Source organism: Schistocerca piceifrons, chromosome 1, assembly GCF_021461385.2.
Source record: "Schistocerca piceifrons isolate TAMUIC-IGC-003096 chromosome 1, iqSchPice1.1, whole genome shotgun sequence".
NCBI lineage: Eukaryota > Metazoa > Arthropoda > Insecta > Orthoptera > Acrididae > Schistocerca > Schistocerca piceifrons.
In genome coordinates this window covers 575,426,472-575,450,591 of record NC_060138.1, presented here as the reverse complement: position 1 = coordinate 575,450,591, position 24,120 = coordinate 575,426,472, and the positions used below count along the sequence as shown (strand labels likewise).

General features: G+C 43.4%; 1 protein-coding gene across 1 annotated transcript in view; it reads right to left on the bottom strand.

Annotated features, from left to right (window-relative positions):
* Positions 1-24,120, bottom strand: part of LOC124753411 — a 110,673-nt gene that overhangs the window by 24,503 nt on the left and 62,050 nt on the right. The window contains exon 7 of the mRNA XM_047249018.1: positions 290-463. Within this exon, the coding sequence (XP_047104974.1) occupies positions 290-463 (174 nt within the window). The remainder of the gene's footprint in view (positions 1-289; positions 464-24,120) is intronic.

Sequence of the window (24,120 nt, the reverse complement as noted above, 5' to 3'; positions counted from 1 at the left end):
GACAATGCACAAAGAAATTTAAAAAAAAAAACAGTAAAAAATGTTACGCATCGACCAGTTAATTACAGCACAGCGCAGGCATGCAGCAGATTGTTGTTACGACGTGCCATCTCTGAGCTGCGAGAGGAGGCACATCCAGTAGAGTAGGAAAAAGTGAGTTGTGCCGTGCAGGGGCGAGTTAGTCGCAAGGCATACAAGAAGCTCGGCGTGCAAAGCTGGTAGCGGCAGGAAGCTAGGCTGTGGGTGCGGGCGTGCGACATGCGGCGTGCTCGGCAGGTGCGGTGCTCACTCTTCCAGCGCGGGGCGGCGCCGGCGTGGTACTGGTCGCCGGAATTGGGGAGAGGCGCCGGCGCCGGCGCGGGGGCGGGCGTGCAAGGGCAGGCGTAGCGCGGGTAGTAGCAGTACGGGTAGTAGTGCAGCATCCGCGCGTAGCTCGGCACCTGCCCCACCACGGCCACCTGATCTGCAACACCACACACTCTGCTGCCACTGCTGCTCGGCAAGCCATCAGCTCTGGCGGGGGAGACGTGCGGTACAGTCGCGGAGAAGGTCATCCGAAACGAGTGGCTAACACCACAAGATGGTCATCTGTGCATCGTAGTGAAATTACGAGAGCATAAGTTCCTAACACGGTCAATCAACATTGCCTTCCTCGCAATTATAAGGAGATTTCAAAAAGTAATTTACACATTGTCCTGGCAGGCAAAGTAACTTTTACTGAATGTTGCACTAGTACGCTACACTGTAAAGTGACACCGATTTCACGATTCTTCAACAGAGTCACCAAGTCTCTGGAAACAAAAATCGGAACCTTCTACCAATAGCTCGACTCCTCGACGATGTAAATCATCTCCTTCACCACGGAGTCATCGGAGAAAAGCTATGTGAACATCCACATCGTTGGAAAATCTCCCCCCCCCCCCCCCAAGATATTCTTTAACTTGCCGAAATGAAGGAAAACGCTTGGTGCAACATCTAAATTGCACGACGGATGTTCCCAGACCTCCCCTCAAAAACATTGACGCAAAAGCTTGTGGTCTGCGCGCAGTGTGAGATGTTGAGCTGTCGTGCAAGGGAACAAACCCTTTGCTAAATTTTCCACTCCACTCGTTGTTGTGGACTTTAGTCCAAAGACTGATTTGATGCAGCTCACCATGCTACTATGTCCTGTGCAAGACTCTTCACCTCCGAGTAACTACTGAAGCCTACATCCTTCTCAATCTGCTTGATGTACTCTTCTATTGGCTTAGCCCCCACACTTTCCTCCACTACTAAACTGGTGATCCCTTGATGCCTCAGAAAGTGTCCTACCAACCGATCTCTACCTCTAGTCACGTTGTGCTGCAAATTGCTCTTCTTCGCAGTTCTAATCATTACCTCCTCATTAGTTACGTGATCTACCCATGTATTCTTCAGCATTCTTCTGTAGCACCACTTTTCAAAAGCTTCTATTCTCTTCTTGTCTATACTGTTTATCGTCCATGTTTCACTTCCACACATGGCTACACTCCTCACAAACACTTTCAGAAAGGATTTCCTGACACTTAAATCGCTATTCGATTTTAACAAATTTCTCTTCTTCAGAAACGCTTTACTTGCCATAGCCAGTCTACATTTTATATCCTCCCTACTTCAGCCTTAGTTCTTTTGCTTCCCAAACAGAGAAACTAATCTACTACTTTAAGTGTCTCGTTTTCTAATCTAATTCCCTCACCATCACCTGATTTCATTCGACTCATTCCATTATCCTCGTATTGTTTTTGTTGATATCCATCTTATATCCTCCTTTCAAGATACTGTCTATTCCGTTCAACTGCTCTTCCAAGTCCTTTGCTGTCTCTGACTGAACTAAAATGTTGTCGGCAAACCCCAGAATTTTAATTCCTACTCCAAAGTTTCTTTTGTTTGCTTTACTGTTTGCTCAATATACAGATGAGTAGCATTGGGGATCGGCTACAACCCTGTCTCACTCCCTTCCCTACTATTGCTTCTCTTGCATGCCCCTCTACTCTTATAACTGCCATCTGGTTTCTGTACAGATTGTAAATAGCCTTTCGGTCCTTGTATTTTATCGCTGCCACCTTTAGAGTTTGAAGGAGAGTTTTGTTGTCAACATTGTCAAAAACCTTCCTCTAAGTCTACAAATGCTACAAACATAGTTCTGTCTTTCCTTAACCTGTATTTTATCCCATCCACCTTTAGAGTTTGAAAGGGAGTATTCCCGTCAACGTTGTCAAAAGCTTTCTCAAAGTCTACAAATGCTACAATTATAGTTTTGCTTTTCCTTAACCTATCTTCTACGAGAAGTCGTAGGGTGAGTATTGGCTCGCGTGTTCCAACATTTCTCCGGAATCCAAACTGATCTTCTCCGAGGCCGGCTTCTACCAGTTTTTCCATTCTTCTGTAAAGGATTCGTGTTAGTATTACATTCTTCTTGAAGTCTGAGGGTAATCGCCTGTTCATACATCTTGCTCACCAAATGGAAGAGTTTAGTCATGGTTGGCTTTCTCATGGCTATCAGTAGCTCTAACGGAATGTTGTCTACTCTTGGGGCCTTGTTTCGACTGAAGTCTTTCAGTGCTTTGTCAAATTCTTCACGTACTGTCATATCTCCCTTATCAGCTTCATCGATGTCCCCTTTCATTTACTTAATATTCCCCTCAAGAACATCTCCCTTGTATAGACCTTCTACGTATTTCTTTCACCTTTCTGCTTTCCCTTTTTTGTTTAATACTGGTTTTCCATCAGGGTTCTTGATACTCATACAGGTGGTTTTCTTTTCTCCAAAGGTCTCTTTAATTTTCCTATAGGCAGCATCTATCTTTCCCCTAGTAATATATGCTTCTACATCTTTATATTTGTCCTCTAGCCATTCCTGCTTAGCCATTTTGCACTTCCTGTAGATCTCATTTTTTAGACGTTTGTATTCCCTTTCGCCTGCTTCATTTACTGTGTTTTTATATTTTCTCCTTTTATCGATTAAATTCAATATCTCTTATGTTACCCAAGGATTTCTACTAGCCCTCGTCTTTTTACCTCCTGGATTCTCTGCTGCCTTCACTATTTCATCTCTCAAAGCTACTCATTCTTCTTCCTGTACTCCTTTCCCCCTTTTCTTGTCAATCGTTCCCCAATGCTCCCTCTGAAACTCTTTACAACCTCTGGTTCTTTCAGTTTATCCAGGTCCAACTCCTTAAAATTCTACCTTTTTGCAGCTTCTACAGTTCATAACCAATAAATTGTGGTCATAGTCCCCATATGGCCCTGGAAATGTCTTACAGTTTAAAATCACTCCGTCTTCAGGCCACGAGTGGCCTACCGGGACCATCCGACAGCCGTGTCATCCTCAGTGGAGGATGCGGATAGAAGCACACTGCTCTCCCGGCCGTTGTGATGGTATTCTTGACCGAAGCCCTACTATTCGGTCGAGTAGCTCCTCAGTTGGCATCACGAGGCTGAGTGCACCCCGAAAAATGGCAACAGCGCATGGCGGCCTGGATGGTCACCCATCCAAGTGCCGACCACGCCCGACAGCGCTTAACTTCGATGATCTCACGTGAACCGGTGTAGCCACTGCAGCAACACTTTAAAATCATGTCTCTAAATCTCTGTCTTACCATTATATAACCAGTCTGAAACCGTCCAGTGTCTCCATGTCTCTTCCATGAATACAACCTTTTCTCATGATTCTTAAATCAAGTGTTAGCTATGATTAAATTCTACCAGGCAGCTTCCTCTTTCATTCCTTTTCCACAGTCCATATTCACCTTCTACGTTTCCTTTTCTTTCTTTTCTTCTAATTCCCGAAGTATTGTCCACAAGAATCGTACAGACTGGCGTACTTCAGCTGTAGAGTGCATTTCCAGTTGTCGCGACATTTCGCTCGCGCCTTACGTCGCCAACTGTTGTCAGTACCAGAGCGGAACCGTTTCTGCATGTAACCCAGAACACATACTCTCTTCTGACATTGCGCCACTCTTGTTGCGCAATTGTCTTCACGTGGGACGCTACGTGTAACTTATCTTCTGAAGTCCCTACGTGCATCTCACGAAAGTACAACGAAAGTGATGATCAGAGAGATTCGAGCTCATACGATGTTTTACCTAAAGTCTTTCTTCGCGCACACTGTTTTCCCCACACAATACAATGGTATGCGAAGTACAAGCGTATCTCTAGTGCGGTGGCCTGACACCAAACATGCTTATTCACTAGCCGTGTCACAAGGAGTAGAAATTTTCGCCATGTGCGTCTTCCACCTGGAATCTCAGTGATTTGAGTAGAACTGTCCTCAGTGATGAGATCCGCTTCGAACCGAGCCCCGTGAGCAGCGAAGACGTGCCTGGAGACGCCTCAGAGGGTGGTGGGATACCAACCTGACTGTTGCCCGCCATACGGCCCGACAATAAGAGATGCTGGTCTGGGCTGCCATTACATTTTATAGCAGGACCTCTTTGGTTGTCATCCGCGATACCTTTACAGGAAAGCGATATTCTACGCACCGTTTTGTTGCTCTTCATGGCGAGCCATCCCAGGCTAATATTTCAGCAGTATAATGCCCGTCTGCATGCCAAACCCTACGTTGGCCAGAAAGGTCGACAGATCTCTCCCTAACCGAGCATGTTCGCAGCGTTATGGGCAGGGCCCTCCAACCAGCTCGGTATTTTCACGACGTAACTTACCAGTTTCACAAAATTTGGCACAATATCGCCCAGTAAAGCATCCAAAATCTCTATCAATGCCAAGCCGAGTAACTGCATGCATAAGGCCAGAAGTGGACCAACGCATTATTGACTTGATCTATAAATGAAACTCTTGCTCTTGAATAAACCGTCCAATTTTTCTGACACTGCAATCATTTGTTTGTCTGTACATCTACATCACATTTACCGATATCCGTCCCATTCGGATAGTTGCTTCTGGATGAGTTTTTTTTCTGTCTTAAGAGTGCATATTACCGGTAAAAGGCTAACGGCTATCCCCACGTGACACGTATGCCGCGACCCCTAGGGCTTGGGTCTAGAGAAGGCGGAAATGTAAGCCGTACCAATAATGTCTTCACCGATTTCTGATTCTGTTTCCAGATCGCTAGAGCGACGGAAAATAGAATATACATACGTAGATGATTTCTATGGAGACTGCAACCAAGTGCGTATTATGCTGATACGATGGATGTACGAATCCAAGTCGTCACTCATTGAGAGTTTTTCTGCTATGACTGCGTAGTTTGTACCACTATATTATTCTGCTCTAATTTATGATACTTGTTATTTCTTGTTCTCACAAGGGGAGAAACGACAGTGCGATCACTGATTTACTTCAAACGTTGTACACCTTTACTATGTCGTTAAAACAATGTGCAAGTAGTAAGGCACAAGTAGTAAGGCGCCAATTCCGAGAACATCGCAAGAGAACTTTTACGTGCCTATTATGCAACTGTTGTATCTGTGGGTAAGTGCCGGAAGTTAGAGTTCATGGTGGTCAAGTGGTTAGCGTTCGCTCTTCGCAAGACGAACGTGTATGAAACGACAGTGACACCCGCTGAAACCTCCATTTTTGTTCTTCAAGTATAAACTCTGTGATATTCAAAAAATTTGCCCTTACACTATTCGTTCTTCAACTTTGGCAACGTCTCACCGCTACGCTGGTTAACTGCGAAATGGGGCCTGCCTCTGTGTCTACAGCTCGAACCGTCGAGGTGCAAAGTAGTTTCGGGTACCTCACCAAATTGCACGTTTGAGCGATTTAGCAAATTACGACAGGCACAGACTTTCAGCAAAACTCTATGCGTATCTTCATTTACTTGTTGATGGCTATAAATATGTTTCTTGCAATAATTAAATTTAATTAATAACACAGAGCAGTCAAATAACCTGAAATTCACTAAAAGTTCGTTCAAAGGCATGTTTTTTTAAAAAAATTATACTACCTCTCAAATGTCACTTAGGTTAGGTTATGTTAGGTTAGGTTAGATAATATGACCAGTAATAAAAAATACGGTTTAAAAATTAAATTTGAGCAGTAGTCGAACCGTCGCCTCATACATATTCGTTTTACGTGGCTAGAACACTAACCGCTTGATTACGACTAACTTCAACGTCCGGCACAAACGCACACTTACACCAGTTACATAACAGACGCGTAAAACCTCTCATGCAATTTTCTCGGAACTGACAGAGTAGTGGACCTCACTATTTGCGCATTATGTTGTTTTAATGGCCTACTAAAAGTGTACAAAGTTTGACGTAAATCTGTGATGTCAATATCGCGGCCTCCCCTTGTCAGTTGCCGTAGATCAGCAACACTATCACTAAAACTGACTCACATCGTCTCTCAAAATATCGTACTGCCTCTGGCTTGTCTCTAATGTAAATGCATCACAGTAGCCGGCGGTTGCTGGTTATAGGTAGCTGTACATTGCAGTGATCTCCCCAATGGTCCTGCGAATGCGACGTCTCTGATGTTTTGACATCACAGTTGATCGTTAACACAGCGTAAGCCTACATGTAATTCGTGTGAAATCCGACGGAATGCTGGAACTTTTGGACCACTACATCCATCCTCTGTTCAGTGTCGGGCGTCTCCATTCACTAAATCTGACACAAAACAGGCCCAGTTCATGACGTCATCTTATCATCTGTTGTGCAGCTGAAATTAGCGATGTGTGTTCACCTCATACGTTCCTCGAGTTATAGTTTTAAAAGAATAATCAATACGGGGTTCCCACTTTGAGCCGAACGCTCATAGATGTGGAACTGGTATTGTTTGTTGTTATTATATTTTATGTAGATTAAGAAATATGCATGACTTTCCAAATATTACACATAAATACATGTATGCGAAAAATTTTGTGATGAGATCAGGAAGATTCGTGCTACCAGTCGGTCGATGAGAGAATGAATAGAAGTATTGTTATTAACAGATAAAACAAGTATGTGGAGAACTGAACAGTCACCGCTATTACATTAGACTCAAATTTCGGAATACGAGGCTTAGATTTCATAAACTGATTTTCTGTGTCATGTTTGCATGCTCAACTTGAATTCATTCTGGTAGCCCAATAGGTTTCCAGAGCGTTTAGTTGTTCTACACGAATAGCGTTTGTTAAATCAACTTCTCAGGCTTCATCAGCATGATAAAGTGAGGATATCAATACCATTCTATTATTTTGAATAAATAGAGGGCATGATTTTCCATGGACGTGAATGGAACTGGAGGATGAAGGGGGCACTGTGCATAAAGGAGCTTAAAAATTTTATTCACCATGCCAATGAATGTGTGTGAAATTCTTTTTGTAACAACCATCCAGATCACTTGCTTTTTGAAAAAAGTACGAAGTGAGTACTGATGGAACATTGTTGCACTCCGAGGCTTTGGAGACTTTAAATGGCTAAAAATTTACTATTGAGTCTAGATATATTTTTAATCTTGAACACAGAAATAGCGTATGTTTCGTTCCCAGCTGTTTTTGTCTGTTAGACCCTATGCCACTAAAAGCGGGAGTGGATATAGAGATTTACAAATATTCCAACTATGCAGGATACAAGGATGTTGTAAAGCCGTTCTGTTTTGCTAATTCATTAAATATAACAGCATTTATACATCTCTTCCCATCTAATAAACATAAAAGTTGCTTCTCATCGACTAAGTAACGAAAACGAGTAAATTCATGAGTAGTTCAGTACTATTACTTAACCTTCATTCCACATAAAATCATTTCGTTCACATTAAACAACATTTTAAAACCCTAAAAACCCAACCACGATTCAAATACGATAGATTTTTCACAAGAATTGAAAAGCGATTGTTGTTTAAAGTCAGAAGCCGAAATCATGTTTCCAGAATCGATACTGGAGTGTTTACATGATCCACCAGAAGCGGCATTAGGAAATCAATTTACGGAAAACTAGGTTTATGAGCCCATGAAAATGTAGTGACTTATGAAGATCTGGAAGTCGTAGGATCAATAAATACAAAATATCAAATTATGAATTGCATTGATGAGAGAAGTAATAGGAAGAAGCAGCGCGACTGCTCTGCTCTGCCAAATAAGGGTCATCGTCCAGCGAGAGCGCCCCTGGCAGGCCGGCAGCCCGCGCAGCACTTGACGGCTGTTTTAAGTGGCGTCCCGTTATAAGCGCTCTCGGGACACTAGAATAGCTGCTTCCAGCAGTCCATCCACACGCTCAAATGACCTCCAGAGGTCGAAGTAAACGCTGATACAGTTAGCTCCAGAGAGGTTCACTCTCAGCGCCGCAGGATCGTAGCAAATAGATATCAGAGCTCTTACAAGAACATCATACAGCTTCGGTATCTCCTTGGTGTAATTCACGAAGGGAGCTACTCCGCATGATTCAGACTGCTTAGGATTAAAGACTCGAACTAACGTTTTGCCTAGCTAAGTTAAATTTGTACCGGTTGTATGATCTAAATCTATATTACACTTTGCAAGCCTCCTTACGTCTTTACATGTATGGCGGAAAGTACTTCAGATGCACTATATCCCTCGCTAAATAGGCTTTTCCATCAACCTCCTATATTCCGCAAGACAGCTGCCGGTGTGTAACGGAGTTTCTTTCTTCTACCACCGTCTCTGCCTGTTCCATTCACGAACGGTAGGTGGAAATAAATGAATGTCGATAAACCTCTGTACGAACTCCAATTGTCCATAGTGATCGTTTCGTGAGATTTCTGTGGAGGAAATAATATTTTACACGACTCTTCCACGAACATATTCCCTGTGAATTTCAACAGTAAAACTCCCTATAATGCGCAACGCCTTTCTTGCAGCGTCTACTTTTCTCGAGCATCTCCAAAATGCTCTCATGTCGACGACGATCCTGTGACGAAACGACTCGCTCTTCATTGGATTTTCTCCATCTCTTCTATTAATTCAACCTTGTAAGGGTCCAAGACTGATGAGCAATATCAATCTGAATAAGTGTTTTGTAAGCCACACCTCTCGTGGATGATTTACCCTACCTTAAAATACTCCCGTATCAATCTCAGCCCGCCACCTACTTCTACAATTTGTTTTACTTTGACACTTCACATTAGGTTCTTCCTGATGGTTACTCTCAGATATAGTAGGGTAGTTTTTCCAGTAGTTTTTCGTCAATAATGCAACGAAAACTAATGAATTGCTTCGCCTATTTATTCTCAGTGCGTTACATTTATTTATGTACAGCGTCAACTGCCAGGTCCTCGAGCAATCTCCTCTCCTCTCCTGATTTTTCTGAATTTCGCTACCAACTTCTGGCGTTCCTACCTTCCGATACACGAATACCTAGGTTGCGAAGAGCCTCATGGGGCTTCAGAAGTCAGCCACTAGACCGTTTATATACAAGGTGATTAACTATTGCCACCAAGAATAAATCTGAAAGTATGACAGGAGCTGAAAAGTTTGTGGGACAATAGTTGCATGGGACAAAAGTTGCATGGGACAACGAGGGCCATAATATGACTCTGGTTTTCCGTTGCTAGGTGGGGTCGCTTCAGAGATATGAAGATCAACTTTTATTTTTTAAAAAGGATGCTATAGTTTGGTACTTATTTTTATTTTCTGATAGCGGCTATCGAGACGAATCCAGTGATGTGTAACAGTAAGGTCTTTGAAGGTCAATGGAGGTCGGAAAGGTGGCATGAACGTCCATTTACAGAAGGTGTTCGAAGTGATGACCATTGGGATCAATGCAGTGCTGCAATCTTCTTATCATGGATTGAGTGGTATTTCTTATTACATCGGCACTTATCGAAGCACATGCTCTGACAACTCTCTCTCGCATATCTTCAGATGTAGTTCGAACGTCTTTATAAACAATGCCTTTCACGAATCCCCGGCCCGCAGCTCGTGGTCGTGCGGTAGCGTTCTCGCTTCCCGCGTCCGGGTTCCCGGGTTCGATTCCCGGCGGGGTCAGGGATTTTCTCTGCCTCGTGATGGCTGGGTGTTGTGTGATGTCCTTAGGTTAGTTAGGTTTAAGTAGTTCTAAGTTCTAGGGGACTGATGACCATAGATGTTAAGTCCCATAGTGCTCAGAGCCATTTGAACCATTTGAACGAATCCTCGCAAGAAAAAATCCAGAGCCCTCAAGTCTGGCGAACGAGACGGCCACGACACAATTCCTCCGTGTCCAATCCATCGATTTGGGAACTGTCTCTGCAACTCATTTCTAACCATCAGTGAAAAATGTGCCGGACACCCATCGTGTTGATACTACATTCTATTCCTTGTTCCTAAAGGTATTTCTTCCAATAACAGACCTAATGTTTCTTTCAGGAATGTAGTGTACTTCCTACCACTAAGATTTCCTTCGATGAAATAGGGGCCTATCATTCTGTCCTCCAGAATCCCACACCATACATTCACCGACCATGGTTTTTGGTGTGCAACTTGCCGCAGCCAACATAGATTTTCATTTGCCCAGTAATGCATGTTATTCAAATTAACATTTCCATGGTTCGTTAATGTAGCCTCATCAGTAGATAAAATCAAATTAATAAATGTGTCATCCCTCTGAATCTGAAGTTGAGCCCATCGGCAGAATTCAATGCGACGCATACAATCCGTACCAGTTAATTCTTGGTGGAAACTGATATGGTAAGGATGATATTTATGGCGTTGCAGAACACGAACAACACTACTCTGGCGGCTCATGCCAGATTCCCTTGCGATTTGACGCGAACTAACACAAGGATCTCGAACCACAGTGGCAAGAGTACCAATTTCCGTTTCCTCGTTAGTAACTTTCCTTTGCCGGATATGTTTACGATTTTCCGATGCGCTAAATGTCCAGTTGTTCTCAATTTGTCACACACATACTTAAATGTACGACGTGTAGGGTGAGTACGTTGAGGATATCTTTCAGCGTATAAGTCTCTAGCTCTCACTGAATATCGTTGGCATTCTCCGTAAATGAGAAGCATATCGACTTGTTCTTCGAAGAAATTCATCATTCACATTCGCTTGATTCGAGGATACCAGTCTTACCTTTCCTGTTAGTGTTGTATTGCGGAACCGTCGAATGGTGTTTACATGTCAGTGTTACCTTAGATGGATACGCCGTATCGGTGAATATTTACTATTTTGCACCATATACGAGAGAGAATTGTCAGAGCATGTGCTTCGATAAGTGCCAATGTCATAAGGAATACCACGCAATCCATGATAAGAACTTTGCAGCACTGCATTGATACCAATGGTCATCACTTCGAACACCTTCTGCAAATGGACGTTCTTGTCACCTTTTTGAGCTTCGTTGACCTTCAAAGACCTTACTGTTACACATCACTGGATTCGTCTCGATAGCCACCTAGCAACAAAAAACCAGCGTCATGTTATGGCCCCCGTTGTCAAGCAACTTTTGTTCCAAAAACTTTTCAGCTACTATCTTACTTTCTGAGTTATTCTAGGTGGCAATAGTTAGTGACTCACCCTGTATAGTGTAAATAGCAGTACCCACATCGCATTTCTTAGGGGAGCTTCTGAAATCACTTTGCATCTGCCAATTTTGTTCCGTTAAGAACGACGTTCCATCTGCAAATAAGTTCGGAACTCGGTTAGTGATGTGGTCCAGTACTTGGCAGTTTCGTATTTTTTTACACGAAACGACAGAGCGGAACCGTATCGAAAGCGTTGCTGAAGTTAAAGAACACGGTACCAACCTGGACGCCGTTATCTAAGACATTCTGCGTACCTTGGACGGACGGAGCGAGCTGAGGATTCATCAACTTGTCCTGTCTACCGCATAAAACGAGAAACAGTGTATGTAATTATGATAACACTTTCATCATTAATACTTGAGGTGTCACAGTGACTGGGTGACATCTGGCTATTTCATATGATTCATCGTTCCCCGAGGCCTCGTCTCGTAACTCAGGTCGCAAATTCACAGTAGTGCTGTAGCAATAGCCTCTGAAGTACCCGCTTCGAAATTATGGGGCAAAGAGAGGTGGAATAGTGATAAACCTGATAATCAGACCTTGCGGTAATGTACTGAGCTAAATTTTGAACTTGTGCGCAGCCTCTCGTGGAATGAACGGGGAGGGGGCGGGGGGCGGCGGCGAATACTTGTAACACATACAAAACAATATTAAACACGAGAAGTACGAAACACAGTACGTGTTTTTATACACGTGAGAGTTATTCACTGTGAAGAACTTTTATTGATGAAACGGGTCATCATTTTATAAATGTGCGATCAAGACAAATTTTAAATAAGTTTGATTGAGAATCCTCAGCCACTACCAATTTTGCAAATAAAATGGTTCCAGAAGTGGAAGAATATGGAATGTTTATTTGTGTTACTACGCTTAAAACAGCTGAACTGAAGCAAGCTCCATCCAGAAATAGGTTTGCAAATTACACAGCGGAAAAACCAAGAAACTATACAGGACGTTTTTCCAACATAATTCATGGGAGCGACATAACAGAACGTTTATACACATTACTACAGATCTTGGTGCAGTACGTCCTTGGTTACATGTGAGATCCGTTCGTCGAGGAAGAGTATAAACACTGTCCGATTTACATGTACCCAAATTTACTGAGGAATCGATGTCAGAGATTAAATGTTTTAAAAGCAGAAAACAGATCTTCTAAACGCACGTCGTTACTAGGTTGGTGTATTTGTAACGAACATTATTGCAGGTGTGGAGATTTTCAGCCACACTGTGTCGTTTTTGTAGATATCAACTTTATTGCTTTGCGGCAGTACTCTGTTTACAAGATACTTCGCACATAACATGAAAACGGAATGAGATAGTGCGGCACATCTCTGGCTGGTGTTGTTGCTTTTATCTCGTGAGACAGTGAGTATGGAGACGGGAGCGTGGTAGCGGACCGCAGAGTCAAGGCTGTGTAGGCTGGGGAGGGAAGCGGCGACGCAGCCACAAGCAGAGCGGAAAGGCACGCCCCGTACGTAAACCCGCGCAGAACGTTCGCCGCGGGCGGCTACGGTGCGTTGCTCGCCTTTTCATCCACGCTGGCGGCTCTGGGAACGAATAACATCGACTGCCCAAATTGCAGAGTGGGCCCAAACAGCTCTTACTTCAAGCTACGCGGCCTACTTTCGGAAGGACAGTGAGTTTCTGCCATTGTGGACCGTCTTTTTATAGTCGGTTCTGTACAATTCGAGTCTCTTAAGACTTTTACGTTATTTAGTTTTCCTTCCTTAACTGCTATTGAAAATAAGTTTGATGTTTGCTGAGAAATTTATTATACTGAAAAAACTGTGCAATTCAATTCAAATTAAATTGTTCGCCGTTTGTTTCTGCCACCTGCAGAACGATGACCCTTGTCACAAACATGAACCTCAGAATACTGAAAACGTGTTCTCCAGATAATCGACGAGTGAAGGAACGTGTCTAAAATAACAAACGTATAGCATGACGCATCTGCCAAGAGATCCCGAAATAATTTCATTGTAGGTAGAGGGTAAGGGGTAAAATAGTTGAAGACGCTGGCTCTGAGATGAGGAGGTTCGTGTAGTAGAGGAAGTCGTAACGGATCTCACCAAACGAGTCAGGAAAATGATAAGAAAAAATCGACGCCAAACAACGTTCAGGATTTTACGTGGATCAACAACCGAAACTAAATCTTACTGATCTGCACGATTGTGCTGTTATCACATCGACGCTCAGTTCACAGAATATCGCAGTCGACGATCAGTAGTATAGCTGTGAATGTATGCGTGCAGTCTGCATTGTTGCCACATTTCCAAATATCTCATACATGACATAATTCCATGTTGCCAGATTTGCCCCCTCCCCTCCCCACCGCCCCCACGCCACAGGCCAATTGCCTTGATGTTATATACGGCAAGAAATTCAAAACCTGGCGGGAAATCCAAGATATTTGAGTTGTGCTTAAGTGTTTTCTCCTCCCCTCTGAAGTCACATCTCACATACCAGTTGTCCTAAATGGTAAAAGATGGGCAGTTTCCCTGTTGGCGGGAATTCCAATCAGGTCACTTGTGCAAAGTATAGACTCCGAGATGATGGAAAAGGGAATCTGGGCGTAGCCTGCATGGTTACCACATCACTTCTGCTAAGTTCAGAATCGAAGACAGCCGCTGCGTTTCACTCTGATGTGACAGACAATTTGTCCTAATTTTACACTGTTGGAAATTTAAAAAAAAATCCAAAATGGTCACTTGTGCTAAGCAGGGCACTTTAAAATAGCGGGCAAATAAGAAACCACTGCATTTGCCTACTCCTATGACGTTAGAGTTCACTTACCAGAATTTCAAACAATTTGTAAGCAATTCATTTTTTAAGCCCATCTTCTAAAATACAGAGGGTGGACTTAAATATGGAAACACCAAAAACACAACACACTGCCGTGCCTTTTAGACAGTAGGAAAACCGTTAGCATCCACAACAGTTTAGTTTCGAAATGGATAAATACAGGCCCTATAAGGTTTTCAGCGGAATTTTATTATACCGGTCTTCCTATAAAATAGTGGCAAGTTCGGGTAACGATGATGGAGAAGCATAGCGATCACCCACCCTGCTCTCCTAAGTAGACCATAAAGACTCAATAACATCGAGATGTGGCGTCTGTGATCGTCAGGAGATATGCGATAATCCATCCTCGTACCCACAAAACCAATCCTGGACGATGCAAGCTCTGTGAACAGGGGTCATACAGTCTTCGAATACAGCTTCACCGTTAGGAACAAAGATTGATCTATGGGATGGATCTGATCAGCCAAAATGGTCCTTGGCAGTAAAGCGAACTTGCACAGTACCAATGGGTCCCACGAAATACCACGATATGGCCGCCCAAATCATCACCGAACCGGCGTCGTGTTTCACTATTGGGATGTAAACTCAGGCAGAAGTTGAAAACAGTGTAAAACAAGACTCATCTGACCAAATGACTTTCTTCCATTGCTCGATAGTCCACGTTTTATGGCTTCGGCACCATGGTTTCCTGTTAAGGGCATTTGCATCATTGATGAGTGGTTTTGGAGATCCAGGTCGCCCTGAAATTCCGTAGTTATGGGGCTCTCTTCATGATGTTTCGGTGCAAACAAGCTTCGTGAGTGCGACATTCAGTTCCGTAGTGTCTTTTGCAGCTGTTGTCCTCTTATTATTCGTCACAATCCTCATAATTGAGCTTCTGTCACGATCAGTTAACAAAACATACGGCCGCTTTGTGTCTTAGAGGATGATGTTTCTCCGTCTTTCCTGTATGCTGTATAAATCTCCGATAGGTGCCTCTTGAAACTCCGAACACGTCGACTATTTTGGTTGCGGAAGCTCCCACCAAACGAGCATCAACAATCTTCCTACAACCTAAACCACCTAGCTTCGAAATAACACAGTTACAACTAGACAGTGGCGATCGTGGTCAAGTACAACAGAGCAAACTGCAAGCTTGGGTATCAACTGCATTTATGTCCAAGGATGCATTTCTCGTGATATTTACATATTTTTGTCCAGCCCCTCAAGTTCCATTTTTTGCTTTACCTAAAAGTATGCCTCATTAATCTTTACAAATCACACCTGCTGTTCATTGCTAACATCAGCTATTTATGTGGCAACACTGACTCTAGATTGGATTTAGTAATTTCATAGTCAGAGGCCATAACATCTGAGGTTTATACCAAGCCTTGAATGTGGAGAAGGTTGCATTTCTCTGCTTCATGAACTGACGCCATTCGTTTCATTATCAAACAGGATATTAATTCAACACTTATCAGATAACATTTCCTCATAGAAAAGTCAATTCATCTACAATACGTCAGACGTTCAGTCAGCACTGTCGAATACACGAATAGTATATAACACGAACGGCTCACTTTAATAAGAATTGCTAAATCTGAACTTATTTAACTGGAATTTTTCAGCCTGTTGGAATCTGTTGTTAAGAGGTTGTCTCATTTAAGGGATGGTAGCGACTTCGCCCAATGTGTGAAAAATCATAAAAAATAGAAATCAGATTGGTAAAGCGACGATTTAAACCTATTGGCTACATAATGATCTTTCACCTCGGAACGGAATGTTCGCTGTGTTGAAACTCTGGGTTGCATTTAAACTATATGTCGTACTGGGATCCAAATCTAGAACCTTATCCTCATGGGCACTAGGCGACTGTCTAAAACGTCTCATGATATGTCCTCAGGAGCTTCGTCGTTTCCTTATTCCTATTACATCGCGTTAAAACGTTTTCTCACCTTCGTCTTTTTTTCTATGTTCCCTGAAAGGAATCAAGAAACAAACCTACCTGCGATAACGGACCTTTGATGTCAGAGAGCATGCATCTGAAGATTGTATGCACGGCCACGGTATAAACGACTCTGTGATTTTTCGCATTTTGATGACAAAAAGTCTGCTGCATGAACCTTGCAATTAGCGAAGTTTACGAGATTCTCGAGATACACAAGCTTTCTTCTCAGTTGTTTGGAGATATGACGAGTTCTGTTCATTTTTGGACAGATGTTAAAACTGGTTAATTGCGTAAGGCCAGTATTACTGTCGGTTTTCGCACAAACTCAGTTATTGGCGGGTCGTAATGTCTGATTTCCTAAGTGTCTCATGAGTTCTATATATCCAAATCTTCGGTCTGCGCATTTTGACGCTAGCAACCAGGGTAATGTGTTCGAAGAAAGTGACGCTAAAAGGCAGTTCTCAGCCATCAGACCCAACAAACCGTTATTAGCGGCAGAGGCACATTCCACACACCGCGTTGTATATACAGTCGCTCGGTACCACACTCCTTCACTCAGTTACGTGCTGGGACGTTCTGGTTTTTAACACTGGTTCCCGCTCTGCCTATTATCCAGTTCCGAACCGCCACAGTTACGATCTCTAGACTCATCATGCTGCAGTCTACTTTTTGTGCCACTAACTTTTGGCACTAAAGAAACCAAGTGAAGCATTCTACGTTTAGAATTTTGCTGCTTCAAAACTGCCATCATTTCCGTTTTCATTGTCTCTCCATTTCGAACAGAATAAGATTGAAAATATCATCTTTCTTGTTAACAATCTTAGGAAGAACCACGTGCTTTCTATTTAGATGACTTTCCGACCAGTTTTCACGAAATGAGTTATGATATATCAGAGTGCCTGAATCTGGACTCCAGAACTGAGTTATTTCTAATTTGATGTTTTCGCGTTATTTTTTACAGAACATTAAGGAAATATGAGGATGATATTTTCACATGTAATAACTATTCATGGCATTAATGGTTTAAAATGACAATTATGTGATCGATTATTGTGAACAAGAAACTATGGTGGAAACGAAATTCCGGTCACGTTTCACTAAAAGTCCACTTTGACGTCAACATAACTGTGAATGATCTTGTCAATGACTATCAGTTTAAGCTATCCGATTACACCTCCCTAAAATTTGAAGAAACATGTTGGACACATCAGAAAACCTTAAAAGCAACGCCACATTTGTTTGAACGTCACTTAAAATGTGCCGCTGCCGTCTCGTCCGAAAATAAAACACAATCTAGTAAAATGTGGCGCACAGAGATCTGTACGTCGCAAGCACCACACATTGGTGGGTCATCTCTCCGGAGCAAGAAGCCCTGGATCAGAGGATTGTGGCCTATATGAAAACGAATGAGGAGGACCTCACCCTGTCTTCGTCGCTGAAAGGAAGTACGCCACGGTCGCATAGTCGGCTTTATGAGATGCAGTTTATTATCGGTCACTTACAGCCACTCGTCTTCCCATCGATGCATAACTCTGTACATCAACAGCGAAGTGATTGCGTGCAGATGGATAGGACACTGAAATAATTAAGAATCACGTCACGCCTCCTTTACTACATCTGCCCTTTCATTCCCTGAAATACCCACGTGCCCCCGTACCCAGCAGAAAGACACCGCATTCCCCAGTCGTCATAGTTGGAGGAGAGCATCCTGGGTATTCTGGCTACTTTATCTGCTGGGTACAAGCGTTGGAGAGAGTGAAGGGCACATAGAGAATTGGGGCAGACAAGAAGTTTAGTGCTCGAAGCACATCTCATTTGCTTCAGCGCCCGCAAGATCGCATATAATTCCACGTCAATGACAGCAAAGTCTCGAGGCAGTCTGACCTTTAGGATCAGGGAAAACAACAGAGCAACCAACAGAGTGCCCTTGTTTCAACCCATCTGTAAAGACGGCTGTGGAGTAGTGGTGCTCACATAAAATGTCATAAAATAATGTATTTAAAACACACACAGAAGTGCAATATCTCCTGTACTGCACCAAATCTAAAATTACTCTGGGCCTGTGCAGTAATCAGGGTGGCAGATGGTTAAAGCCCTGGATTTTGGGTTGTACTTGCTCCACACCAAGTGACTCCAGCACACGCTGCAGGAGAATCCCAAACGGCACTGGTGCGCAAGAATGATTGGACAAAAGACTTTCCAGAGGTGGGCGAGCAGCAGTATAGTATGCAGGTGAATTCGGAGCTCTGAGGACTTTACATGCCTGACGCACCACGAGGAGCTGCCGTCGGATTGTAAGTGGCAGTTTGCCAGCCTCAGCACAGAGACTGGGTATGGGGTTGCTCCTATAACCACCTGCGGACCGTCTAATCCCCTCATGGAGGACAGCGTCAAAGAACTTCAAATAAGGAAACTTCACCGATCCATACACCTGCACCCTTAATCTAGCCGCAAACGCATGAAAGACCTATGAAACTGGAGCAGAAGCGCTCTGTCCGCTCCCAAAGACCTATGGCTAAGGCGCTTTATGATGATCACTGCCTTTAGGTTTTTGGCCTTCAGATCTCCCCGTTGTGACAACCACGACAATTTGGAGTAAAAAATGAGGCCCAGAAACACTGAGTGAGTAAGATGTAGAATGGTGTCCATTACATGGAATTCAGGCAAATTAAAATACGGCGAGAAGGATTATAATGAACACACACACATTTCTCTGGAGAAAACTGAAAATCAGTCTTTGCAGCCCACTCCTATAACCTCTGCACTGTGAATTGCACCTGATGGCTCGCAGTTGCACTGCTGGATGAAAAACAGAAAACAGCAAAAAACGTCCATAAATGAGGAGGACTGTACAGGACTCGTTGCTGTAGACGTGATACTGTTTATGGCTATTGCAAAGAGAGGAGCACGCATAACACTGCCCTGAGGGACATCATCCTCCTGCTCAAAACGATCTGACGGCGTATCGGCAACTAGGGTGCTAAAAAGCCGTTGAGACATGAAAGACCATATGAAGATATGGAGGTGGCCACGAAAGCCCCGGTGTTGCAGTTGAGCGAGAATACTGTGTTTCCAAGTAAGGTCATACCCCTTACTGCTGTCAAAGAATATGTCAATACACTGATGATGTTCACATAGGAAAGACTGCCGAATAGCCGCTTCTAGCAGGGTCACGTTGTCGACAACGGACCGAAATCTCACGAATCCACTTTGAGGGTGGCTAAGGAATTGTTTGGTCTCTAACAACCAGACTAGTCGACGTTAACCATTCATTCCAGGGTCTTTCCTACACAGCTCGTTAATGTGATACTCCGCTAACTACTGGGATGTGTGTGGTCATATCCTAGTTTGAGGAGAAGTAACAAAATTCCCTCTTTCCACGAATCGGGGCAGTGACCTGTCTGCCATATCAAATTAAAACATTAATTGAGGATTTCCTTTGACACTGCTGGCAAAGGTCGAAACATGCAGTACTGGATTTGGTCGTCCCTGGGTGCAGTATCACGAATCTCAGACAGCGACGATTTCAGTTCCCACATTGAGAAACGGTAGTTGTAAGACTCAGAATTGTTGGATCTGAAGTCCAACTTTCCCCTCTCTACAACCACATTGTAGCGAGAAAACTCTGGTTCCTGGCTTGCATGACAGTAGTTTTGCAAAATGCTCTGTCACCGTCTGGGCAATGTTTCCAATCGTTCTTCGGAGACAACCTTCTTTCAGCCTGCTGCTATTGGTAAATGATTATATTGATCGGGGATCCTCCAGATAGTTTCCCATACTTTTGAAGAAGTAGTGGAACAGTTGACAGAGTCCAGGAACCTTGCCATGACCTTTTGTTGCTCTCTTTAAGTACGAGGCGGGCCTTTGCTCTCGCAATTCGAAAGGTTGTGAGTTTTTCTGTTGTTGGGCGGTACCTAAACCGTCGAAAAACGACACGCCTGTCGTGGATTTTTGAACAGCGCTCATCTGTCCTCCTAAAATTACCTAAGGACGTTGGGGTCGATAAGTCAATGGCATGATGGATCACACTTCTCTGATATGGTCTACCCATTCCTGTATTCCGCCATGGTGTTTAAACACAGACAGCTAACTGAACAGTGCCCAGTTGGCCCTGATGATCATACATTTCGGTGGCTCCTGTTCAAGAAATCTTCCATCCAAATGAATTCACAGTGGCAACTGGTCTCTGGAATGAAGGTCATCAGCTGCTTCCCAGTGTGCTGAATGTGCAAGGGCTGGAGAGCAGAAAGAGGGGTCGACTCAGCAGCGTACAGCTCCTGAGACATCGAGACGTCCTCCAAGACTCCACCTGTGGGGCAAGTATAATCTGAGCCTCTTAATACATTGTGGGGACTGAAATCAACCAGTAGGAGAAACGGGTGGGGGAGTTGTTCAATAACGCCTGTGAGAGCGCCAGGGCAAGTATGCAGAGGTAAGTACAGGGGGCAGATAGTGATGTTTTTACCCATATGTACTGCAATGGCTACTGCTTGTAGGTCAGTAACCAAGGAGTAAGCAGAGGAGTGATGTGTTTTATTGACGAACATAGCAACCTGTCTTGGCTCTTTCAACAGTCGGGTCGTCCTTTCAATGGAGGGTGCAGCCCAGTAGCACAGAGGCATCAGTGGCTTTCAGATGTGTTTCCTGTAAACATAAGCACAGGGATTGAGCCCACAATGGGTGGAGCATCAAACTTGGGGAAAGATGGTCGCCTTGGGATGACTTCGAAATCCATTGGCTCTGAAGCAGAAGCAGCAGAACCATCATGTCGAATGATAGCAACATGGTCTGACGGTCTACCGCTTCTTTCCACGGTTGTTGGAAGCTTACTTGGCAGGTGTGAGTGCAGCCCGCTCGCCAACGGCACTCGACAGACCCCCAAGAGGACCCACCGAAGTGATAGACATGCCCGACAGCGTATAACTTCGGTGATCTGACGGGAACCGGTGTTACCACTGCGGCAAGGCCATTGGCCGATAATGGAAACAAAGCTAACAAAAAATCAACGCAAGTTCATAGGATTTGTCGATTTGGAAAAAGCATTCGACAATTAAAATGGTTCGAGATGTTCGAAATTCTGAGAAAAATAGGTGTAGCCATAGTGAAAGAGGGGTGATTATATAGTATGTACAAGAACCGAGAGGAAACAGTAAGACCTGAAGACCAGGAAGGAAGTGTTTGCATTGAAAAGGGTGTAAGAGTGGAACGTACTTTTTCGTCTCTTTCGCCGCTACTCTTCAATCTATACGCCGAAGAAGCAGAGACGGAAATAAAAGAAAGATTCAAGACTGTGATTAAAATTCCGGGTGAAAAAATATCAATGATACTATTCGCTGACGACACTGCTATTCTCAGTGAAAGTGAAGAAGAATTGCGGGAGCTGTTGAACGGAATGAACACTCTAACAGTATATGGACTTAGAGTAAATGGAAGCAAGACGAAAGCAATGAGAAGTTGCGAAAATGAAAACAGCGAGAAACTTAACATCAGAATTGGGGATCACGAACAAGACGAAGTTAAGGACAACTGCTTCCTAGACAGGAAAATAACCCATGATGGACGAAGTAAAGACATAAAAAGCAGACTAGACTGGCATAAAGGGCATTCCTGCGCAAGAAAAGTCTGCTGGTATCCAACATACGCCTTAACTTAAGTAACAAATTTCTGAGAATGTACTTCTGGAATAGACCACTTTATGGTTGTGAACTATGGACTGTGAGAAAACCGGAATAGAAGAGAACGGAAGCATCTGAGATATGGTGCTACAGAAGAATGTTGAAAATTAGGTGGATTGATGAGGAATGTGGAGGTTCCACGGATACGTCCCCATTTACTGCGGGACACACTGCCTTGCTGCTGAAAGAAGTGTCTCGGTGGCTTCGGTCACGTGGGTTCTACGTGATGGTACTCCAGCAAACGTCTGCCCTGTGGCAAAAAGTATGCGTGCAGCCCTCTGTACATGGTAGAAAGGCCTCCGGCCACGAAAACTAATTCATGGGGCAATGTTAATTAGACTTTAATTCGTTCTTATCCACTTACATATGGCCTTCTGCAGTGTACTTCCAACTTTCAAAATCACCCCACGTTCGGAGTGAGGAGTCATCAATTATCTTAGTTGAAATGTGGCATTAGGAAATCCGCCAGATAGTCACTGCTTGAGTCAAATCTCAGGTAAAAGTGTCTTCCCTGGTTTAGTACAGTCGAGGAAGCTCACTAGACTATACAATATTGGGAATGTAACTACGGAAGGTTAGTTTTACTAAATGTATCGATTTGACAATGGGACTGGAGATCTGTCCGGAGTGGTGAAATGACGGCTGTACGTGTACAAGAAGACGTTGTACAAACTGTGATTGGTTCCACAGATCTGTAGCGTCTCGCCCTGTGGTATACGAATGGAAGGAACCTAATAATTTTGTATCCCACTGATCGTGGCCGTCTGTATGGCATCTGGAGTATGTACTCTTGAGTATAATCTATCAACTCACTAATGAAGAAACATTCAAATTTATAGTCTGAGTGAAATTACCTTTATTTGTTACTTAAGGCCTTCGAATCTGGTTCTCCAGTCAGACGCCTTGACGTAACACGTGTACAGAGCATAACCCAGGTGTCAGTTCAGTTGCGGTTCTGGAGCACAGCTGGTAACGCAAAGTCGTTACCGGACACCAGGTAACAGCCGCAGCGAGCAAGAACGTGCTCTGGCCTTATTGGCAGACCGCTCCCTGTTTCCCGAGCCTTAACCGATGTGCTGTCGACAAGCTATGAGGCATGTCTTGACACGACGTGGCAAGTGTCTGCTAACAAGTGCTTTTAAATGAAGTTCAGTTAATGATGCTTCACTAAACTTCACACAGTAGCCTCGTCACCACAGTCTCTCAAAATAAAGCCAGTATATCATTAACGGAACGTCACATGAAAATCTGTGTCTTATCCCACGCATAAAGGAGCTTGTAACACCTCATATGCTTTCCGCCTTTCATCGGAGGTGGGAAACATATTCGTAAAGTTTTTAATAAATGTCAAGTAATTCAGCGATTAGCCACATTCTGAGATAATGTCATCCACAGATACGATACACCGCACATCGCTGACTACCTTCTTAGTTTATATATATGAAGCTGATATCTGTCCTTTCGGACATGTCCGAAAGAACAGATACCATTGGTAGTCTTGCAGCTCAAGAACAATGAAATCAAGACCTTTAGCTGCTTACTATCCCCGTTTATATTTATCAACGCCTGTAAGCAGCTAAAGGTCTGCATTTCATTGTAATTTCATTCTTAGTTTATCTTCTCCGTAGAGGAGGATGAAGATTATCAATGATTAGTCTGGAGTTATCTGCCCTGATTAATAGTCGAGAGAGAGAGAGAGAGAGAGAGAGAGAGAGAGACAGCTTATATCAAAAGTTATGTTTCGCCGTCCTGCAAAGTGAAGCAGGTACTGTACCGACGCTGCTGTTTGTTGTACAGGCGTATCTTAGACGTTTTGTGATTGATATCCCGATCGCCACGCCTCTATCAATTAACAATTTACTTGATGTCACATGATGATGGAGCTGTAAACTTCCGGAAGTAGTCGTCCAATAAAAAGATACATTAATTACAACAGCAGCGGATATTTACTTCAGTCAACATGAGCCTCAACTGCGGATGTTCTCAAAATCAGGTTTTATGCTTTATCGAAAAATACAGGTAGATGAGCGTGTGACGCCATTGTAATAAGTTACTCATGGAACGTTACTAATGGCTCTAATAATACAAGAAGTTTTTGTCCGCAGAAAATTCGGCCGTATTTTGTGTGAGTCTGCAAATGAAACTAATAATCAAGGTACATTGCATATTTTATAGTCATTTAATGAACAGTCATAATCATATTTTAAGCTGTGTTCACAGATCCAGAGGCCATTCTGCAGTCAAATAATTTTATTTTTTACAAAGCTTTTCCACATT